The sequence below is a fragment of the Kryptolebias marmoratus genome, linkage group LG2, assembly GCF_001649575.2.
Source record: "Kryptolebias marmoratus isolate JLee-2015 linkage group LG2, ASM164957v2, whole genome shotgun sequence".
NCBI classification, from domain to species: Eukaryota; Metazoa; Chordata; class Actinopteri; order Cyprinodontiformes; family Rivulidae; genus Kryptolebias; species Kryptolebias marmoratus.
The window spans coordinates 31,555,982-31,576,360 of record NC_051431.1 but is presented as its reverse complement, the minus strand read 5'-3'; the positions used below and the strand labels follow the sequence as shown (position 1 = coordinate 31,576,360).

The 20,379-nt window shown below is 40.6% G+C and overlaps 2 protein-coding genes and 1 pseudogene across 9 annotated transcripts in view; all 3 read left to right on the top strand.

Moving 5' to 3' along the window:
- Positions 1-5,884: 5,884 nt before the first annotated feature.
- On the top strand, positions 5,885-6,987 carry LOC108251407 (E3 ubiquitin-protein ligase rnf152). Its single transcript, XM_017441688.3, has one exon. It carries the CDS (start codon positions 5,920-5,922, stop codon positions 6,658-6,660), a length of 741 nt encoding a protein of 246 aa, XP_017297177.1. The 5' UTR covers positions 5,885-5,919; the 3' UTR covers positions 6,661-6,987.
- A 6,436-nt stretch (positions 6,988-13,423) lies between these two features.
- LOC119617897 lies at positions 13,424-16,128 on the top strand (annotated as a pseudogene).
- A 1,407-nt stretch (positions 16,129-17,535) lies between these two features.
- Positions 17,536-20,379, top strand: part of pax3b (paired box 3b) — a 28,684-nt gene continuing 25,840 nt past the window's right edge. For all 8 annotated transcript variants that reach the window (XM_017441693.3, XM_017441695.3, XM_017441692.3 and 5 more), the window contains exons 1-4: positions 17,536-17,762; positions 18,035-18,270; positions 18,361-18,490; positions 18,742-18,876. In XM_017441693.3, coding sequence (XP_017297182.1) covers positions 17,708-17,762; positions 18,035-18,270; positions 18,361-18,490; positions 18,742-18,876 — 556 coding nt within the window. In that variant the 5' untranslated portion in view covers positions 17,536-17,707. The remainder of the gene's footprint in view (positions 17,763-18,034; positions 18,271-18,360; positions 18,491-18,741; positions 18,877-20,379) is intronic.

The following is a 20,379-nucleotide window of genomic DNA, read 5'->3' as shown; positions in this document are numbered from 1 at the left end:
AAGGTGAATCGTGACAAGTGTTAGAGAAAGCAAAACTACACAAAAACTTAACTACACAGAATGAACAAGACACAAAACTGAAACACAAAATAATACAAAATGTAATTAAACACAGCCAAATCCTGACAATGGGTGCCAGCTCGTGAAACGTGGAAGCTGTATATCCTGGTCACAACCCTGCTCTATGGGAGTCCCACAGGGCAGGATACTGGGTCCATTGTTTTTTTTTTATTATACAATAAGGATCTTACCAAAATATTTAATTACTCCAATACTTTAATGTACATTGATGACACTGTTCTTTTTTTTGTCTGGCTCAAATATTGAATCATCAGTTAGCTACATACAGATCTTCAGAAATTTCATTTCTGGCTACCAAGATAATCATTTGACAATTAATGTTGAAAAAACTAAGTATTTTTACTCACCTAGAAGACATTTCATTATATCAAATTCTCTTACTTTTTAAAACAAACCTCTTTGTATTGTCACTATAAATACCTAGGAATTATTTTGAATTCTCATTTGACTTATCATGACCACATGTAAACCTACTGCTAATGAAATCTTTATAACCCATAGCAAGGCTGTACAATAGGCCCCCAAGTCAACACAGGAGCTTTTATTAAAGAAATATTGAAATACTGGACCAGACTGCCCTGCTTTTCCCTAACTCCTCCTGAGTTAGGGAAAAGCAGGGCAGTCTGGTTCCCATGAGGAGAAAATTCAACATCACTGCTATAAACAAGTTCATTCTGTGAGAAGTCATGGGACTTGGAACAGAAGTCATAACATCATCAGGACTCAACAACAACAACAGGTGTTACCCTATAATAAACTGCCATTTCACTCCCCTCTTCTGATTATAGAACAACATTGATTTGTAGTTCTTGATGTAGGAGAGTACAGTGTCTGTGTACTCCTGCAGGTCATGGCTGGAGAATAAATCCCATTCAGTGAGGGGGTGGGCATTTCTTTTCTGAATCAATTAATAGTACATTTTCAGTGAAAAAACATATGAGTTGCTTTATATTTATGTGCACAAAGTTTTCCCCTCACCTTTTATCTCCCTCCCACAGGTTGAAGTTGTGTGTAGTGCCTCGACATCCACCCAAAACTAGAGTATTTTTAACTGGGTTAAAATTTAAACAGACAGACAGCTTTCTGGATTGAATTTTTAATTTAGTTTGAAGTACGATTGAAGTTAGGCTGGCATATATAAACACATTCACCACGTTCATTACAGCGCCAACCTGGGCTTGAACCTGCAGCCTGCTTGGGGGGAGAAAGAAGAGAAGGGGGTGGGGGGGTGGGAAGAGAGCAGCATATTTCAGTCGCCAGTTCGATCCCACAATGTTCTGTTTTAATGACAAAGTTTCCCATTATTATTGTTTTTAAGTGTTAATGAAAGTGCAAAAAGTGTAGTACTGTAAATTAAAACACAGCCCTTGTTTTAAAACTTTATTAACAACTTATTTAATTTGTTTTCTGTTCTAGTGATATATTCAATTAAATTTATTAAATTATACTGTATACTATATACTTGATACAGTATATTTAAATGTCATTAATCATATCCAGGTCTTGTTTTCATTTTCATAACAAAATAGCAGCTTAAACTGTAGTAATTTTTAAATATCTTTAATGAGTGAAGTTAGTGATATGTTGTGCCTAATGTATGCATTAAATTATTACCAATAATTCAGAGTCAGAATTATTCACAGTGAAATACCATAGACTGTGTCTGTTTCAAAGAACCAAATATGTATTTATCAACAATAAAAGACAGTGAATTAAACATTTTTAACCTCTAGTAATAGTGCAAAAATATTGTAAAAAGCTGTGAAGAATCTTAGCATTCAGTTGCAACAACTTTCCAGTTAAATCTCCCATTTCTTTTCCTTAAAACAATAAATGATTTGTTTGCTGAAGTTTTTAAATCCTTGTATTTTATGGTTTGTTTTAGGTTCATGATTTTAAACAGTGAGACTCTTGTACACAATCACAATAAGAATAATAAAAACCTGTAGTATCATCACAAAATAAAATAAACAACCTCCTGTGAAATAAATTTAAAGATTGTGAGGTCAGATACAACAGTAACTATATCCAATAAACAGTTTGTAAAAGCTATTTAAAATAAAGAATATGAAGGAGGACATGTTTATTCCTTCTTTTGAATTTGTTCCAGCCGCTGCTCTTTAGACAGACTTTCACCAGAGGGACAGGAAATACGCCCCGTTTCAGACGCTCTAAACTGCCCGCTTTTGTTGCACATCAGTTTTCGAGCTGCTCTGTCAGGATGAGCGGTGGTAGCTCTGGGAGCAGGAGCTGGAGGAGGGCAGAGAAGTTCCAAAAACACTCTTCCTTTTGGGTCGTGAGGATAACAGGGCCTGTGGAGCAGGGAGATGCTGTCCTGATGGAGTTTAGCCTGTCCCACAGTGTTAGATGCTAGGCTGTATGTATGCATCGGCCCTGAAGGTGGTGCGGCATAAAGGGGACGTATATTGGCAGGAGGAAGTGGGTCAGCAGCTACAGAAAAAGGGTTAGAAAGGTTTAGCCCTTGTTGCACCACAGCAATTTTCTGCCTTTTCACTCTTGTTATGAACCAGGGTGGTGTAGCTGACATCCACCAGCTGCAAAGTGGTCTGCTCCATGACAGCTCTGTTGGCCAAAATGAGCTGCCGGATCTTTCTGTAGTCCTGGAGGATTAAATCCCATCTCGAGACTGTGCCGGTCCCTCTTTGTTTTGGACTACGATGGATACTGCAGAGGCGAACAAAGATGGTCTCCACCAGGCGGCAGCAGTCTGGCCATTGGGCAGAGGGGGCTGTGGTGGTTAAGGCGTGCCGCTTCACACTTTCAACCCCAGGGGTAAATTCCTGCCTCTTTTTGGGGGACCTAAACCTCCCAGTGGTCAGTCTCTCTTGGTGCCCTGCAGCAAATACCACCCTCTGCTTGTCGAACTCCAGCAGGTTCTGCCACAGAGCAACAATGCTGCTGACCTAAACAGGAATATAAAACAATTTTACATGAGGACACAACAAAGTGCAAGTGAGGTGACGAGTGTGCATGTGTGCAGCAATCAACAACTTATGTTACTAACCTCCTGATTGTTCAGTGCCAGAGAGGTTTTGTTCCTCAGCTCCACCAGATACTCAGCCAAACTGTCCACTTTGTCCAGGCCTGGTACACCTGACTCATCTATACCCTAAGAAAACATAACCAACTTTAAAAAACATGTTGTTGAAATTTTCTTTTATCTATTTACTATTATACAGTTTACTATGTATTCACACCTCTGACATAGACCCAGCAGATCGTCAGTTCTTCCGAGTCAGGCTGGGGTTTTAGTGGCTTCCCCGTTTGACTCAGCAGGTAGTCAACACCCAGCAGCTCACCTATGGAAAAAAAACAAAGACATAAACAGATAGTAAAACACTCCTTAACATGTTATACATATTAGTGACTCAATCATACAATAGTTTAGCTAAACTGTTTTTTCCCTTCACAGATTTCATTTTGAAATACCTGTATACTCCGAACTGGCTGATATTCCATCATCAAAGACAATGGCCTCTGGACTAAATGCAATTTCTGGACTCAGAATATGGAAAAGGTTAAAATCTTGGAGAAGCTGCTCGTTTCGGAACAACAGTTTGGACCTGAAATTCGGCTTATTGGATTTGAGAATGTACCAGCAAAGACTTCAAGGCAGACTCAAAACAAAGTCAGCCTGTTCCAAAACAACTCTGTTATTATCTACATTTGGCTTCCCGATGTGGCCTTGAAGGCCAAAGTCCTATCAATTCTCCCTGGAATTTATGTCAACAGAAGCTCGTTGCCCTCTTGCCTGTGAACATCTGTGAACGTGATTCATGGACTTTTCTACAAACACACACAAACACACACACAAATGCATCACACCGCCTCCTACTGTATGGAAACACACACACATTCTCATACTCATACTCTGCTGCCGCATCCCCCCCCCTCTTTCTCTATCTTAGTAATTATTACATCGGCTGTTTTAGTGGGCCAGTGGTACCATTTAGAAATTCGGTACTGTTTAGTTTAGCTTTATCTTCCTGTACACTTAGTTTAGTTCTGTACATTTAGTCATGCTTAGATCTGTTGCTTTAGCTTAGCTTATTTAGACAATTAGTTATCATTGTATCTTGTACCTGTCTGTAATTTTGTTCATTATCATGTTCTGTAACTTTGTCTGTAATTTTGTTCTTGTGTTGTAAAGCACTTTGAGTTGCCTTGTGCTGAAAAGTGCTGTATAAATAAATGTACCTACCTACCTATACTTTGCTGGAGGTGTGAACTGTGGGTTGTACTCTTGTCCAAGCACCTTCAGGCTGTTGTTGTTGATGCTTTGTGTCATGTCTCCAGCACAGGTGAGAAAAACGATGCCTTGCTGCTCACTGCTGCAGTGCCTCGAACCTGGTTCCACCTGTTCAGGCCTGAACAGGAGACAGAGCTGGAAATTCAGCAGGTTTGCACTAGTTCCTGGAAAAAAAACAAGCAAAAACCCCCAAAACATCCTATTAATGTCTTTGAAATATGCTGGTGATCCAGGTTTGATGAAAAATATAGCAAAGGGGTGTAATCATGTTAGAGAATAAACCTGTTCAGATACTTCTGTTCTCACAGATGAAACTGTCTCGCAGGTGTGTGTCGGTGGAGGAGGATGAAATAATAATATGAAGTATTTAGAAGACAAACAAAAACATTTACCTTTGACAAAGATGGAGGGGACCTCAGGAAAGATCTTTAAGACAGTGCCCTGCAGTCCGGATCACTGCTGACAGGGAGACATGTTAAACCTACTAATGAATGCTGTCTGTGATCTGTACCGAATTATAACTGCAAATAAGTCAAAAACTGGAAACATTTGAATTATTATTTAACCCTCCTGAAGCGATACCAATATTGGTATCAAAATGGAGCTTTTTTTCATGCAGATCTTTTAAATGTATGTTATAAAATGTTTTATTTAATCTGAGTTGAATGAATGAATGAATTGTCTCGATCATTGCCTGACCCAGTTAGCTACAGCCCTACTGTGCATTGTTCATTTACCTGGTTAAGATTCTAGAGAATGAAAGGGTTGTGAGTGAACAGGTGACCTTGGTAGTTGTAGCCATTTTGGCCAAATCTTGACATTAACCTTCTGCACAGATGTCCCTGCTACAACCCCACCAAGTCTGAGCACATCATCTGTGTTACAGCCTATTTATGTGTTTGCTAATGCCAAATAGCTGTGATGGCCATCTTGAATTAAATCCACTCTAAAAGTGAATCAGTTGTAAATGTACATCCATTATTGAAAATGTGTCCAGTGATTTATAGGATCAGTCTAACAGGGTTGACACCAACAGTTAAAGCAACACTCCTGCACAATGTGTAGTGCTCAAGGGAAGAGTTGGCAAATATGTTCAGTTACTCCCACAGAATAATCTAGCTTAACATCTGTAAAACTGGTTGAGTTATAGCCATTGTTGTGTTTTCCAAGTTTAGTGGTGGCCATCTTCAAATCGGTTTACACCAAAAGGTAATCAGTTGTAGATGTACATCCATTCTTCCTTTGTAGGCATTTGAATAAAAATCCATTCAGTGGCACATTACAAAGAAACAAGGCACAACAACACACAACTCCCATCAGCAACACTCACACGGTGTGTGTGTGTGTGTGTGTGTGTGTGTGTGTGTGTGCTAGAGATGCTGCTCAGACGCTCTGGATGATGAGCCGGAACCACCTCCATTACATCAGCCTCATGTTTTCCCAGATCTGAGCGGATCCCGGAGGTTCGGACGGATTTGTGGCTCCGTCTCGACAATGCGCGCCGGGGCGAGGAGGGGGGCAGAGCCGGGCGGTGTCTCCTGCGGACTCCGGGGACGCTGAAGGAGGACATGGCGGAGGTAGACGGAGCGGAGCCACCGGGCGGGGCCTCCTCCTCGGCCTTCCCCTACGAGGAATACGAGTGTAAAATCTGTTATAATTACTTCGACCTTGACCGGCGCGCCCCGAAGATCCTGGAGTGTCTGCACACGTTCTGCGAGGAGTGCCTGCACACCCTGCACCTCCGGGAGGAGCGGCCGTGGCGCATCAGCTGCCCCGTCTGCCGCCACCGGACTCCCGTGCCGGACTACCGCATCCAGAACCTGCCGAACAACACCAAGGTGACGGAGGACTTCCCTCTTTACATCGACTCGGATCCGCTGCCGCAGGACGCGCTGCCGCCCTGCCCCCCGCCCATCCACCCGGCTCTCGTGGCCCTGCGCCGGGAGGAGACGCCCGGCGGCGCCGGCCAGGGGAGCCCGTCCACCACCGTGTCCACGGCCACCACCCTGTCCCAGGACTCCGTCCGCTACGACAGCTGCCAGAGCTGCAAGAGGGTGGCGCTGACCACCGGCTGCGTGTGCGTCATCTTCTCCTTCCTGTCCATGCTCGTGCTGCTCTTCATGGGCCTGATCTTCGTGCACAACCACAGCATGCCCCCCTCACCGGCCGGACCCATCTGCCTGTCGGTGGCCAGCATCCTGGCCATGTTCTCGGTGGTGGTCACGTGGCTCATCTGCTGGCTCAAATGCAGACCTGAGCACGAGACAGGCCGCGGGTCCGCCACCAGTAACTCCCGGAGAAACGCCTGACAGGAGGTGTGATGATGTGGTGATTTTCCTGCTCCTTTTAGCTTTTTTAGGGGTGAGTCGTGCCCTACATGGCCTTCTGTCAGAATGAGAAGCACCAAAGGAAGAGTCCAGGCCGGCATGATGCTTCCGAACCTTCCCCTGAAGTTCTGCACTGAGACTGGAGGTGATGGCTCAACTTGTTTTATGGCTGAATGTGAGGTCATTAGTCCAGGGTTTTACACTTCTGTATTCTACTTAATATTATGCCACTCACTGTATGATACCTGTCCATGGGGATCCACTCATAATATCTGAAACAAAGCACCATAGTGCAGCTGTACAGATGTTTCGGGGGGGGGGGGGTTGTTCTGATGATGGATGCTTTTTGTTTCCTCACAGTTACTGTGGAAATGACTCTCAGATCCTGCCACACATCTGTAAAATTCACCCACTTAGAGCTATTTTTGTGTAGGTTAATGTTGATTATCCAAGGATTACTTTTTGAAAGTTTAATGAAATCTGTGAAATAAAACTGACTACAACAATAAATGCTACAGTTTACTTTAGGATATCACACAATGTGTGGCACTTTAGTTTAATTTCTGGAAAATTGAATGCATTACAGCCATACTTTTGTTTTTTAAGGTCATTTGGCTATGGCAGCCATCTTGAGTCAAGTTGACTCCAAAAATTAATTCGATGTAGATGAACATCCAGTGATTACTTTCTGAAACCATTTCATTCAAATCTATCCAGTTATTCAGGAGACATTTAGCTAACACATAAGAAACAAGCAAAAACATTGCCTTGGCTGTTTGGCAGCGAGCAACAAAGAAGTCGTATCCACACTGCAAACATGTATATAGAGAACTGGTGGGGCGATATTAGATGGGAGCAGCCTTGTGCTTTAACCTGATCCTTCAGGATGATACTGAAAACCCCACATCTTCCAAGCAAAACGCTTAATGTTTTCTTCTTTGTGCATGCTTGGCTGCTGCAAGTCGAGTGTTTGTTCCTATAGATGGAAGTGGTGTATGTCTCCTCACCTTCTGTCTAAATGAAGAAGCTTCCTTCTTTCATCATCAGAATCATTCATGTTTCAAACGGCATCCAGAGACCCCCTCATTCATTAATCTACAAAACCAGGGTTTTTCAGTGTTCACCACCTTTTTTATACTAAGAAGAATCATGTAAAGTTTTTGCATCTTGCTTCAAAAGGAAGTGAATCTGACCCGATCTTCTTCCAAGTCCACTCCTCTTCCTTAAAAAAGCCATAATTGAAAATCTAATTAATCATCTTTAACAAACAGGGATTCAGTCAGTGTGCCCTGTTTCCTTTCAGATTCTAATCAGAATTGCCTCTGGTAACTTGGAGCTCCTGGGATTAGACTGAGCCATAAAGGCAAGCAGAACCTGCAGATGGGAAGTTCTGCTCATCTGAACTATGAAATGCATTTCAGGCTTGCGGAGTTAAACAATATCAATATTTCAGTGAAATCTGCATCAGACAATGCAATGGTATAAAAGTAAAAGCCTATAAACGGGTGGCTGGATGTACTGATTTATTTCTTTAGATTGTTTGAGGCCCCGTCTGCACTATTCTGTGTATACTCTGTATATCAATTTTTCTGTCTAAAAAGTGCTGAAATACCCACGCCGCACCACTAGGTGGTGAGAAATTGCGACAAATAAGCAAATTTCCATTGCGGTGTCATTGAAACTGGAGTTTTAATGCTGCTGCATTTTGATAATCCTGCAGTCACAGTTCACAGCCTGTTTTTGTGTGCATGGCTCGCATTAGTGTGTTCTTGGCTGTGCACATTATTTTGTTGCCCACCTTGACAGCTGCCCCTATGCATGTGATTTAATCTTTGAAATGAAATTCATCAGATTTGGACCAGTTTTTCATTCATTTTTATTTAACATCAATGTGTTTTTATACCTGAACATTTGAGGCTGTAGCTTTGGATGTTTTCTGTCAGAGCAGTTTTAGAGTTTAGCACTCTAAAACTGACAGAAACTAAACCAAGACAGGTTTGAGATACCTTAAACAACTACAGTTTTAAAAAGAAAAGATTTGTTGCAGTTTTCTTTCAACATGTATAAAATTCAATCTACAAAACAGTGAGTTTTTCAGTGTTCAGCACCTGAGTATCTAAAACAATATCTACACAAGGAAACAGAGAGCTTTCAAGACATTTGGTGAATTTGCCAACTAGTCACCAACAGTTGCAGCCCAGTGAGACATAAACCAGCTCAGCATGCAATCAGTTTAATCGGAACAGAATGAGGCAGAAACGCCACCCTTACCCCTCCCAAAGGGACCGTGACCATGAGCGGAATATGCTGCTATGGCATTGCTTAAAAGCTCTTTAAAAGCTCTCTATTTTGAATCCCTACTGATAAAGTGAGTTTTTAAAAATCTCCACTTTGGAAAGTGTTTTTAAAAAATAGATTTTTCTTTTTGAACAGAAGATGCAAAAGATGCAAAAGCAGCCACAAATATCCATTTTATCCTAAATCTGGAAAAACAAAAAAAAAGACATTTTTTTGGAGTGTTCAAGGAGCGTGATTTATTCGACAGTGTATAGGTGACACCAAAGGCTTTTTGTTCTTTGAGCCCTCATTCTTTCCTCCTCAGAGTCAAGGAAGAACAGTGAAATTGAATTTTCCAACTATCTGTCTGATTGCCTTGAATTATCCTGGTCAACCTTTCCTCGACTTTGAGATGATGCACTTTCACCCTCTGATTTGACACCAGTAACGGGGTCAACCTTTTGACCAATGTAATCTTATTGTATTTATTTTATAGGACCTATAAAACATGTTGGTTTTTAAGAGACTCTGTGGTTGTTGTTAAATGTATTTGCACAGAGGAATGGTCTGTATGTGCTGTTTTACATACAAAACCACATTTCAGTAATAAAGGAAACAAGAAGAGCAGTTGTGCTTTGTTATTTGTGTCTGAACAGGAGGAAAACACCAGCTGATGGATGGGACTGTTGCTTTCATGCTCGCTCTTACGCAATGGCTCATAATAAACAGTTTGATCTAACGTGACACATTTAGTTCCTTGCTGTGCATCAAATATGCCCCCTGCTGGATAACAAAGGATGATGCACGCTGTGCAAGAAGAAGGAAAAAAGTCCTAGTCCCTGGTGTCAGGGCGACTGTGTAAACGTCTGTCGGGCAGGTCTGATTAAAATAAACATCATTTTTCAGTGTGACCAGGATGTTAACGTCACAAGCTGAGATTTATTTGTTCTACATGTTCATACACAAGGCTTTCCTTTCAGTTTGACATAAATTAAGCCATTCAGCCGTGAGCTTTCCACTCATAAATCCACAGCACAGCAGATAAAAGCTAAAGCTGGATATTCAACACCTAATAGCTGTTCCCTGTTTAGTTCAGGTGGACTTTACATCAAATGTTTCCTGTCCAGTTGGACTCATTCATTAATACTGTCACACACTGATTTCCCCCCCAAATAATGTGGCCTTTGTCCACTTTAGAATCTCAGCACCATGTCAACAAATCATTTTACATCTCAGCCTACTTTTTACAGGCTATTTATCAACTGATCACAGTTAGGCTATAGAAATGACCAAAACACAGTTTAAGGCATGGGCCATAAAGTCAATCCGTTGTAAATGTACATTCAATTATTATGTTAAATCCCTCCAGTGGTTCATTCAATAATTTGCTAATGGACACTCAGTGTTAGTTCCAACATTTGTTGCTAAGGTTTTAGGCAAAGATCTCACACACAGAGTAGCACTTGTGGATGACTCTCAGCTACAACCACACCAAACTTTAGGAGAATATTTATAACATCAGTTGTCTGTGGCAGCCATATTGAATTGGGTTATTCAGTTGTAGAGGAACATTCAATGTGGTTATTTCCTAATGGGTTCCTGTCATATCTGCCCAGTGGTTCATTTTGCTAACAGAAAACAGAGCTGATTACAGTAATTATTTTAAACAAAGATCTTGTGAAATCTAGTGCCCAGAATGTGTTGAGGATGACTCTCAGCTACTACACACCAGGTTTTATGTCAATATCTGTAAATGTTCAGTTAACTATGGCAGCCATCTGGGTTTGGGCTTACTCCACAACACAACAAACATATATAAGCATTATAAAAAGGTCTGTAAGAACTGTAAAATTCAGATGTAAGCACTGCAAAAGTCAGGTCAAAGCACTGTGAAAATGTAAAAAAGCATCAGATAGTTGACCTGTTTTCAACAAGTAAAGCAGAAATCAGTAGAAGAGGCCAGAGGGGAGAAGGGCTAGTTTAGAGGAGAAGATGGAGAAGAAAAACAGCGTCCTCAAATACTGCCTTGTTACTGAAGCTATATCCTGTGATGTCAGTGAAATCTTGTAGCTGCATCCAGCTGGGTGAAGACATGACAATTATCATTTCTATGTTTTATAAACTAGTTTTTTTTATCAACTTCCACCAAAATGCAAAAGAACGATTAAAGAAAAGCTGAGAGTCAACGTCAACACACACACTGAGGACTACAACTTTGGTGTTAACTGTTAAAGTCAAGCCTGATTGTCTGTTAGTCCAAACTGTTGAACATAAAATAATTAGTTTTATTTAGATTACATCGAGTATCTACATTCATTTGTAAATTTCACAACCGAGTAAATCAGGTTTGGTAACAAGAAATTTAATAAATATAAAATATAAAATCTTGCTCTTTGTGTGTGTGTGTGTGTGTGTGTGGGTGTGAGTGTGTGCGTGTGTGTGTGAGTGAATGAGGGTGTGTGTGTGAGTGTGTGTGTGTGTGAGTGTGTGTGTCTGAGTGTGTGTGTGTGTGAGTGTGTGTGTGTGTGTGAGTGTGTGGACGCCTGCTTGTGTGAAACATTGGAATAATTCGAATGTCTTTAAAACTGAATAAAAATGGCCTCATGTTATATAAAATGGAAGTTTTTGTTTCTCTTGGGGACAGTTTTAACAAATGTAAACATTATTTCACCATTATCTTCTGCAGTCATTCCTCAGCAGCCTTTGAGTTTCTAATGTTACATACAAATGAGAAACTACTGCTAAATATTTGGATATGCATCAGCATGCGTCTGCTCGTATAGTTTTTTCTGTTATTATTGTTCAATCTTTAAGGAAAAAATGTTGTCTGTTATTTATCATCCATTGTCACTGTGTCCTAATGTCTTCTACCAAAACAAATAAAAACAAACAAAAAAAACTACAGCAAACATACAAATACAACACTTACAAAGGGAGGAGAGTGGTTCATTTTAACTTCAGCACCAGTTCAAGGTAACCTCCGTCACAAGTTCAGACGTCTGCTTCAATCAGCAATGATTTTATTTGAAAAAGTTAATCAAATTTTTATAAAAAAATATTTAGCTTTCTATGCTATAAAATTATTTTATCTCACTTAAAATTGATTACAATTGGTATGTCCAGTTAAGTTTCTATGGTTTTGCTTTGCAGCCTACAAAGCAAACAAATAACCAAAAATCCCACTTTGGACTATTAAAACTATTGTTAATGTCAGCAGACTTGTCACACATTTACATCAGCTAATCTGATTAGGAGCAAAATTTCAAATCCATTTGATTAACCTGATGGTTCATTTTAGCTGAATTCCCCCCACAAACTGCAGCTCAAACACAACCAAACTTCTGGTATTAAAGTTTATCTAACGTTTATCTAAGTTACCTTAACATTTTTAGACCTTTTCAAATATTTGCTAAAATAATAATAAATGAATGCCATCTCCAGGCCTAAGAACAGCTCCTGTATCAAACTGAACTCTGCTGAGTTTTATATCCTATCTGCTCAGTCCTGCGGGCAAAAATGTCTGATCTGATATTTAAAATACTATTCTTGTTTGCACTTATGTCCTTAATAATGCCCTTTGTTACTGATTTGGCAACTCTTTATTTCTATTACTTTTAAAAAAATAATTGAATAATCTGTGGTTAGGCCTAATTATTTATCTATTTTTTTGCTTTTTCATCTTCAACTCAGTTCGGTTCTTTTGAATGTTACTGTCTCGTGTACAAGAACATGTTTTGTAAATCACATAAACACAAAAAACAGCACTGTTAAATTTACCTAACTTATTTATGTCAAACAGTTCCACCAAACTTGGTTGTTTAAATGTAAAAAAATAGTAATTATCTGCAGCTTTGCCCTAAGTAGATAGGAGTACAGAGAGTTTTTTAAATATAGTGATACTCTGGCCCCAAGCCTCAGGGGTCATGTGGATGTGGGAGAAAGTACCTCATGAAAGTACTTAGTCAGTAGAAGAAAGAGTATGTTTGAAGTAAAGTGGAATTTATTTTGCAATGTTTAGTTGCTATAAATTGTTCATATTATCGTGTTAATATAACAAAACCTATTCATTTGAAATAATTTGTATTTTAACAGCTGTTATGGTTTTAAAAGTCAAATGTTTGTGATGAGAATTTTGTGTACATGTGTATCATGTATCTTCTTCTAGAACTGCACCGCTGAAGATGGCTGCATGTTGGAGTAGCTCTGTTACACTTATTCTCTTTAATTTCTCTTTTTTATAGATGTAAATTGCTTTTTTTTGGGTGATTATTTCCTCTGGTATCAGAAGCTGTGCAGCTGGAAGGATTTTTTTACTGAAACCTTTTTACTTCTGGACATTTCTTATGATGTTTAACCACAACAACAAGGTGTTTTTTACAACCTGGAGCAGCTGATTAACATCTCAAAGCTCAAATAATACCTCAGCTACAGCCCACATATCTACAGAGGAACCTCAAGGAACCCCAGCATGGTCAGAACCAAGCAGACCACCCATAAATCCACCGAAGGTGAAGCTCCCAGGAAGCAGCTGGCCACCAGCAGAGTGAAGAAGCCTCACTGCTACAGGCTCGGTACCGTGGCTCTCAGGGAGATCCGCTGGTGCCAGAAGTCCACCGAGCTGCTCATCCAGAAGCTGCCTGGTCTGGGAGATCGCCTAGGACTTTAAGATCGACCTGCTTCCAGATCTGGGGTGCACGACTCAGCAGGAGGCCAGCGAGGCTCACCTGGTGGGGCTCCTGGAGGACACCAACCTGTGTGCCATCCACACCAAGAGGGTCCCCATCATGCCCACAGACATCAGCCCCACATTTAACACAACAACAGTGTGTCTTCAGTCAGACCCTTCCTGCCCACAGCCATCAGCATCTATAACAACTCTTTACTACAACATTTATTTTTCCCTTTGCAATTAACAAAGTATGTTTTGATTTGAACTGAACTGAATCATCTATGATTAAAAAATAAAAACTAAATACATCATTCACTTCCAAAGGTCTACCTCATAAATTGTAATAAATTAATAAATGAGCACAATCAGCAGAGTTGTGTTTTGTTGCCAACAAATACAAGTCGTTTGTTTACATTTGAACATTGATGAGTACACTCTGAACAGTCTTGGTGTGTAATGAATAATAAGTGGATAAAATAAAACCCAGATACCCAGCTTTGAATTGAGAAAGCTCCTCGGATGAGAAGCAAAATGTCTTCAGCTGCAGATTAGAAGTCCAGTTGTTTTTGTTTTGGAAATACCCCGATGTAAACAGAGTCAAAGGGAGAACAATGGAACCACAGGCATCAGGTCAGAAAGGTGAAGTTCTTCTGTCTTTGTCTGAAAAGAAACTAAAAGCTGTGAGGATGAGAGTGGGCAGAAGTAGACATTTTTGGGGAAGAAATCAAGTGGTGGAAAGCATTAAAGCAAAAGTTGGAGCTAAGGTCGTTTGCAAATAAACTGTGTCAAAAAATGTTAAACTACTGATTGACGAGATTAGTTTTACAAAACCCTTAATGAGTTTAATCAATCTCCAAACAAACATTTAATAATATAAAAATTGTGTAATTTGACAGCTATCATGGCTTTTAAAATGAGCTAAAAGCTTAGCGTTTGAGAGAAATAACAGTGTCATTGAAACTACACCAAAATTAGCTTTTTCTATTTAGTCCAACTAAGATGACTTAATTTTTTACTTATGACTTCACTCATGCAGTGGAGGAATTGTACAACAAAAATATATACATAATAATCAAGGAGAAAACAGGTATTATTGATGTACAAAAGAGTTATTTAATAATCTGTTCTATTTGAAATGTTTGATATTGAACTGATTGGCCTCCAATAATCAAATGTTATTACTGTAGTTTAAAGTGGAGCTGACAGCTTTTTGTGCTTTGATTGCATCATGTTTGGTAACTTTGATCAAACTAAAGCTAAAAAAAAAGAACAGAGAAATAAAAGTGTTTTCTCTTAAATTCTAGAGAAGTTAAAATGTTGTTGTGAGTTATTGCGTCATGTTAGATGAACTGGCTTCGGTGCACGGCCGTGTGTGAACGGCCTCGAAGCAGAGCCTGACATGTAACTCATTTATTCCTCATCAGGAGAGACTCCTGCCTCTGAGTTTGTCCCCCGGTAATGGATTGGACACAGAGATTTGGTGTCGCTTTGAAAGAAAGGCTGGAGATCTGTACCATGCTTCTCTCTGGTTTCTATTTGCTGCCTCCATTTCAAAATATCTTGTTTCAATAAGATCACTCACAAATCATCACGTTGGTCGACACCCAGGTCAGGGCTCCTCCTTTAAAACCGCACTTTTGTTTTTAGAGTTTATCTGAAATTTACTTTAAAATGGTAAATGAAAACAGTGTCCTCAATAAAACACAACATCCTGCATTTAAAATAATTAATATAAAGCAACAATTAAAGTAAACTGGGAACACAGTGATATCACAGTGTTTTATGGCAATTAAGTCATTAATTGCAGACAAATGTGTTTTTGTCTGTGTCTGTCTATTAGCAAAATATCTCAGGAACCAGTTGATAAATTTGAATAAAACCACTGGATGTACATCTGCAACTGATTCATTTATGGAGTCAGCCCAACTAACCTTTAAAAATATGAAATACAGCTATAATTTACTGTGGTACCTATACACACTCCAATCTCTAAACACTGCAAGATCTGTATTATTCACCATTAACTAGTTGCTGTCAACTTTTCTTATGAAACTGTCCGAAAATATTCACTAGATGTTTATCTTCATATGATTAACAATTGAAGTCAATTTGATTCAAGATGGTGACCACAGCTATTTGACCTCAGCAGACACAAACATGTCTAGAACTCAGTGAATTTAAAACTAAATTTAAACTAAAATGTGGGGTGCTAGTAGCTGAGAGTCCCCACCAACACATTCCAAGCCCTGCACATTCTGCAAGGTCTTTGTTGAAAAGTTTGCCTTTAACTTTTTGTAATCAAACCAGTTTGTTTGTTAGCAAAATATCTCGTGAACTACTGGATAGATTTTACTGAAACTTGCAGAAAAAAATAATTGGATGTGCACGTGAAGCTATGGGCCTAATGACTCCCCCCTCAGCAGTTAGTCCTGCTGGTTCTTCCAGGCAGGAAGCTGTCCTCCTGCACAGTGGAGCAGTGGAGCAGTGGCACAGTGGCGCAGTGAGCAGCTTTACGGCCCACATGGCGTCGTCTCCTGCTGTGGCGCACGTCCCCCATCAGTCTGCTGTCTGAAAACCACAATAAGTGCACACTCTTTATCGCCATTTGTGTCATATGTGAGGCCACGGGGTGGAAACAAATAAGAGCTCGTGGGTACGCACGCGTCAAACACTGGGGGTGACATACAGGCAGGCTGGCAGCAGAGGAAGCTCATAGGAACTTATTAAAAAATATGAAATGAGGCGCAAAAAGTGGCGAAATCAGAACATGATCGAACTGAAGCAAACTGAACGATTTTCTCCGCTGTGGGTTAAAAACAATTTAATATATTGTGGCAAAAACATTTGCTGTATTGTAACGAGACTCAAATAGGCCTTTGGGTAGGTTTTAAAAACGTTTTTATTATTTATTTGCCTAGGTAGTTGATCAACACTAATCATCAGAGTGTCTTTAGTCAAAGGCTTCTTCAGATTAGCTGTAAAACGGAGGATATCTTTCCTGCCCACAGCCATCACCAGCTATAATAACTCCTTCATTTAAACGAGCTAATTTCCCTTTATGATTAATAAAGTATTTTTGAATTGAATTGAATATATGTCAAAGACAAAATATTCCAGGAGCAACAGTTAGGAAAATAAAGAATTATTGTGTGATAATCGATCTTTCTTGTTTCTTATCTCGGCCATGGAGGGGATGTTTTCTGCAGTGTTTGTTTGTTTGTTTGTTTGTCTGTTAGCACCATGAACCGCCTTGGTGCTGAACAGTGTTATATAAATAAATCTGATAGCAAGAACGAACAGATTTTGATAACATTTTCAGAAACAATAAAAATAAAAGTTTTCACTTTATGGATGCACCGTTTATATATGTATAAGCCTTTTTCCTGAATAAATTCATGTCAATTTAACAACTGATGCAATTTTGGTGGTGATCCGGATCGGACTGTTTTATTAATGACTCCATGGCTTTGGCGGAGTGCTTCTATTTATATTTTAATAGAAAGAGAAGAGATAAATAATTCTGTCAATTATTGGAAAACTTGGTACCAGTTTATAGACTCTAAATATAATAACCATACAACATTAAATTATAGTTTGACCAAAAATATATTCCATATTAGTAAAAAAAAATTGTTCGTATTTGTTTTTTATCTCTGTTTCCCTCTGAAACGGTGTTTGTAAGTGTTTGGAGTTTCATTGTGAGCCATAAATATCCAGACTTTAGTGAATCGACGACTCCTTGCTGTCCGAGCCGAGCTGTGAAGTCATTTCTGATTGGATAAAAGTTTCAGGCCTCGACCAATCCCACATCCCGCTACCCCTCGTGCGTATCCGCTCGTCCAATCAGAAGCAGGAGAGCTGAGGCAGCCGAGAGGAGCTCCGCTACTTGTGACTGTGGCCTCTCACTTTGAACCGGTGTCAACAAACAACAACACCGGCCTGTAGTTTCGCTGCTCCTCCGTTTCTACAGTTTCTGTGAGCGAATCTGACTCGTGACAGAGTCGTAGTTGTGCCGGCTCACAGTGACGGGACATTCAGCGCCGGCGGGCGGAGGAGGCTGCGCCGGCGGGGTCAGTCCACAGGATGATGCGACCCTCGCTGGCTCAGAGCTACCCCCGCAGCGGCTTCCCCCTGGAAGGTAAAATTTTAGAGTTCTCTCTTTTCCAAAACGAAAAATCAAATTTATGAACGATTTTTACAAGTAACATTATTAACTTCAGCGACTGCTTTTACTGTTTACTTGTTTTGCTTTTACACCTCTGTCAGCTGAGCCACCTTTGTTATTTTATCATCATTCATTTGGCTTCATAGTTCAACATCAAACCTGTCGTACTCATATAAGCAGTAAAGGCCTAATGCTCGGAGCCTGTTTCTGAGCTGTCCCTCTCTGTCTGTCCGGATTCAACGCAGTGTCCACCCCGCTGGGTCAGGGCCGGGTCAACCAGCTCGGAGGAGTCTTCATCAATGGCAGACCTTTGCCCAACCACATCCGACACAAAATCGTGGAGATGGCGCACCACGGGATCAGGCCGTGCGTCATCTCCCGCCAGCTGCGGGTCTCCCACGGCTGCGTGTCCAAGATCCTGTGCCGGTACCAGGAGACGGGCTCCATCCGGCCCGGGGCCATCGGCGGCAGCAAACCCAAGGTGCACAGAGACAAGCACGGCTTGGTGCCTAAAACCAACCTGTTCAATTACAAACTCATGCGCGTTTACTGAATGTGTGCCTTTTTGAAGCAAGGGCCATCGCCGAACGTGGAGAGGAGAATCGAAGAATACAAGCGGGCCAACCCGGGGATGTTCAGCTGGGAGGTCCGGGACAAATTACTGGAGGACGGAATATGTGACCACAACAGCCTCCCTTCAGGTAAACCATCGGAATCCATCAATCCAGATTTTTAGCTGAATCAGAACTCTTTTTTTTTAAATTCTGAAAGCCTATTTTTTATTTTCAGATATTGTTTTTTTCTATTATTTTTTTACTCGTTCAGTTTTTATAAAATGCTTAAAAACTTATTTTGAAATTATTGACCCATAGCAGACTAGTTCAGCGCGCTGTGAATTAAATATTTTCTTCTTTACATACAATAATACCATGGCTCTGAATTGAAACTTCAGTGAGCTCCATCAGTCGCACCATGAGGAGTAAGTTCGGAGGGAAAGGCGATGAAGAGGAAGATGAGGTTGAGAAGGAGCTGGAGGACAACGAGCCCAGGACCAAACACAGCATCGAGGGCATCTTAGGAGACAGATGTAAGTGAACTGTTCACTCATTTAGTTCAGTGCAGAGTTGCTTCAGATTCTTTGTTGGGATAACTTCAACTCTTTGACCAAAGTTTAGAGAGAAAGCGCACCTGCTGTAAAGTAAAGTTGTTGGATGTGGGCAGTGATCCTTAGCAATCCTTTTCCATCGACCATGCTTTTCCCAAGGGGCCATCCCGTAAATCAGGCAGCAGGTGATGGCTCTGTGCGGGAAGAGTGTGTGTGTGTGTGTGTGGTTTTAAAGCGTGTAATGCCCTTTACAGTAACTCTCCTCAGCCTGTTGTAAGATATTTTATTTATTCGTTGTACTCACAGTTTAATACCTTCGTGAATGAATAAAACTTCAGTTTATTACAGTGTTTATTTGATTGTTTATCAGTACTTAAAACACTAAAACACGTTTTATGAGTTTGGCAGCATTTTATGAAAAAAAAAATATTCAGATGTTTTTTCTTTTAAATTCACTGTAAACCATTCAGCAGTTAAATATGTCTGAACTGTAAAAGGCTTAAAGCTTTAAAACAAATATTTACTGAGTGTTTTTGACTGTTAATAAGGAAACAGTTCAGATGTCTCCAGTTGTCTCCCCTGTCAGGAGGGGACACACAGATAAAATGTCCCCCAGATGAGTTGATCAAACATTTGCTCAACGGTTTCCCACAACGGGGGATCTCGCGGATGAACTTGGGGAGACAAAAGAGCGCGAGTCTATTTAAGGCTCACGCTCGGGCTGCGCGCGGACAAAAGGCCGGTTTGGAAACAGCTTTGGCTATAGAAGGAGGCGACCTGTTTATAATTCAGCTAGGGGAAGGAGAGCTGCAGCATTACCCCCCCCCCCACCACACACACACACACTACAACGCATCATGAGGCCGTTCAGTGTTTTCACTCACTAAATGTTTTTCCCTGCAGTCATTCAGACAGTCAGGCTTCTGAGCCACCTCCTGCCCCAGGATGCGCGCCCACATGGAATTTAAACATAAAACACTTATTGTAAGAATAGTAATTTTCTGAGTTGCTCAACCTTCTTTGAACTCCACAAATAATAATAAAGACTTCATAGCCTCCTCTGTGAACAGCTTTACTGCGCTACACATAAAATACTAACAGATTAGAAATAAACCAACCTTTTTGGCCTGTTATTAGTGGTATTTGATTAAACGTGATCGCGCTGTTTCTGAGCACAGCAGAAGCTTCCTGTCAGACTTTAACTCGTGATCAGTTGTTGATGAGCTCACGCGCCCGGCCTTAATGCCCCTCGCACATTAATAAAGTCCTCTAAATGATGTTGATATTGTGCCACGTCTCGTTTGAACGACGGAGGCTGTGTATGGCAGCGTATCTTGGCTGAATGGGCCTCAGTGTTCTCCCCGGAGAAGCCCAGACTGGCCTGGAGCGCACATTCACAATGGACCCCTCCCTGCTCCTCTGCTGCTTCCCTAAATCTCTTCAAGCAGATTAAATCCACTCTGTTATTTCATCCCACTTTCATGT

Excerpts from the sequence above, each read along its gene's own strand:
- LOC108251407 (XM_017441688.3), top strand. The coding sequence starts at position 5,920 with ATGGCGGAGGTAGACGGAGCGGAGCCACCGGGCGGGGCCTCCTCCTCG.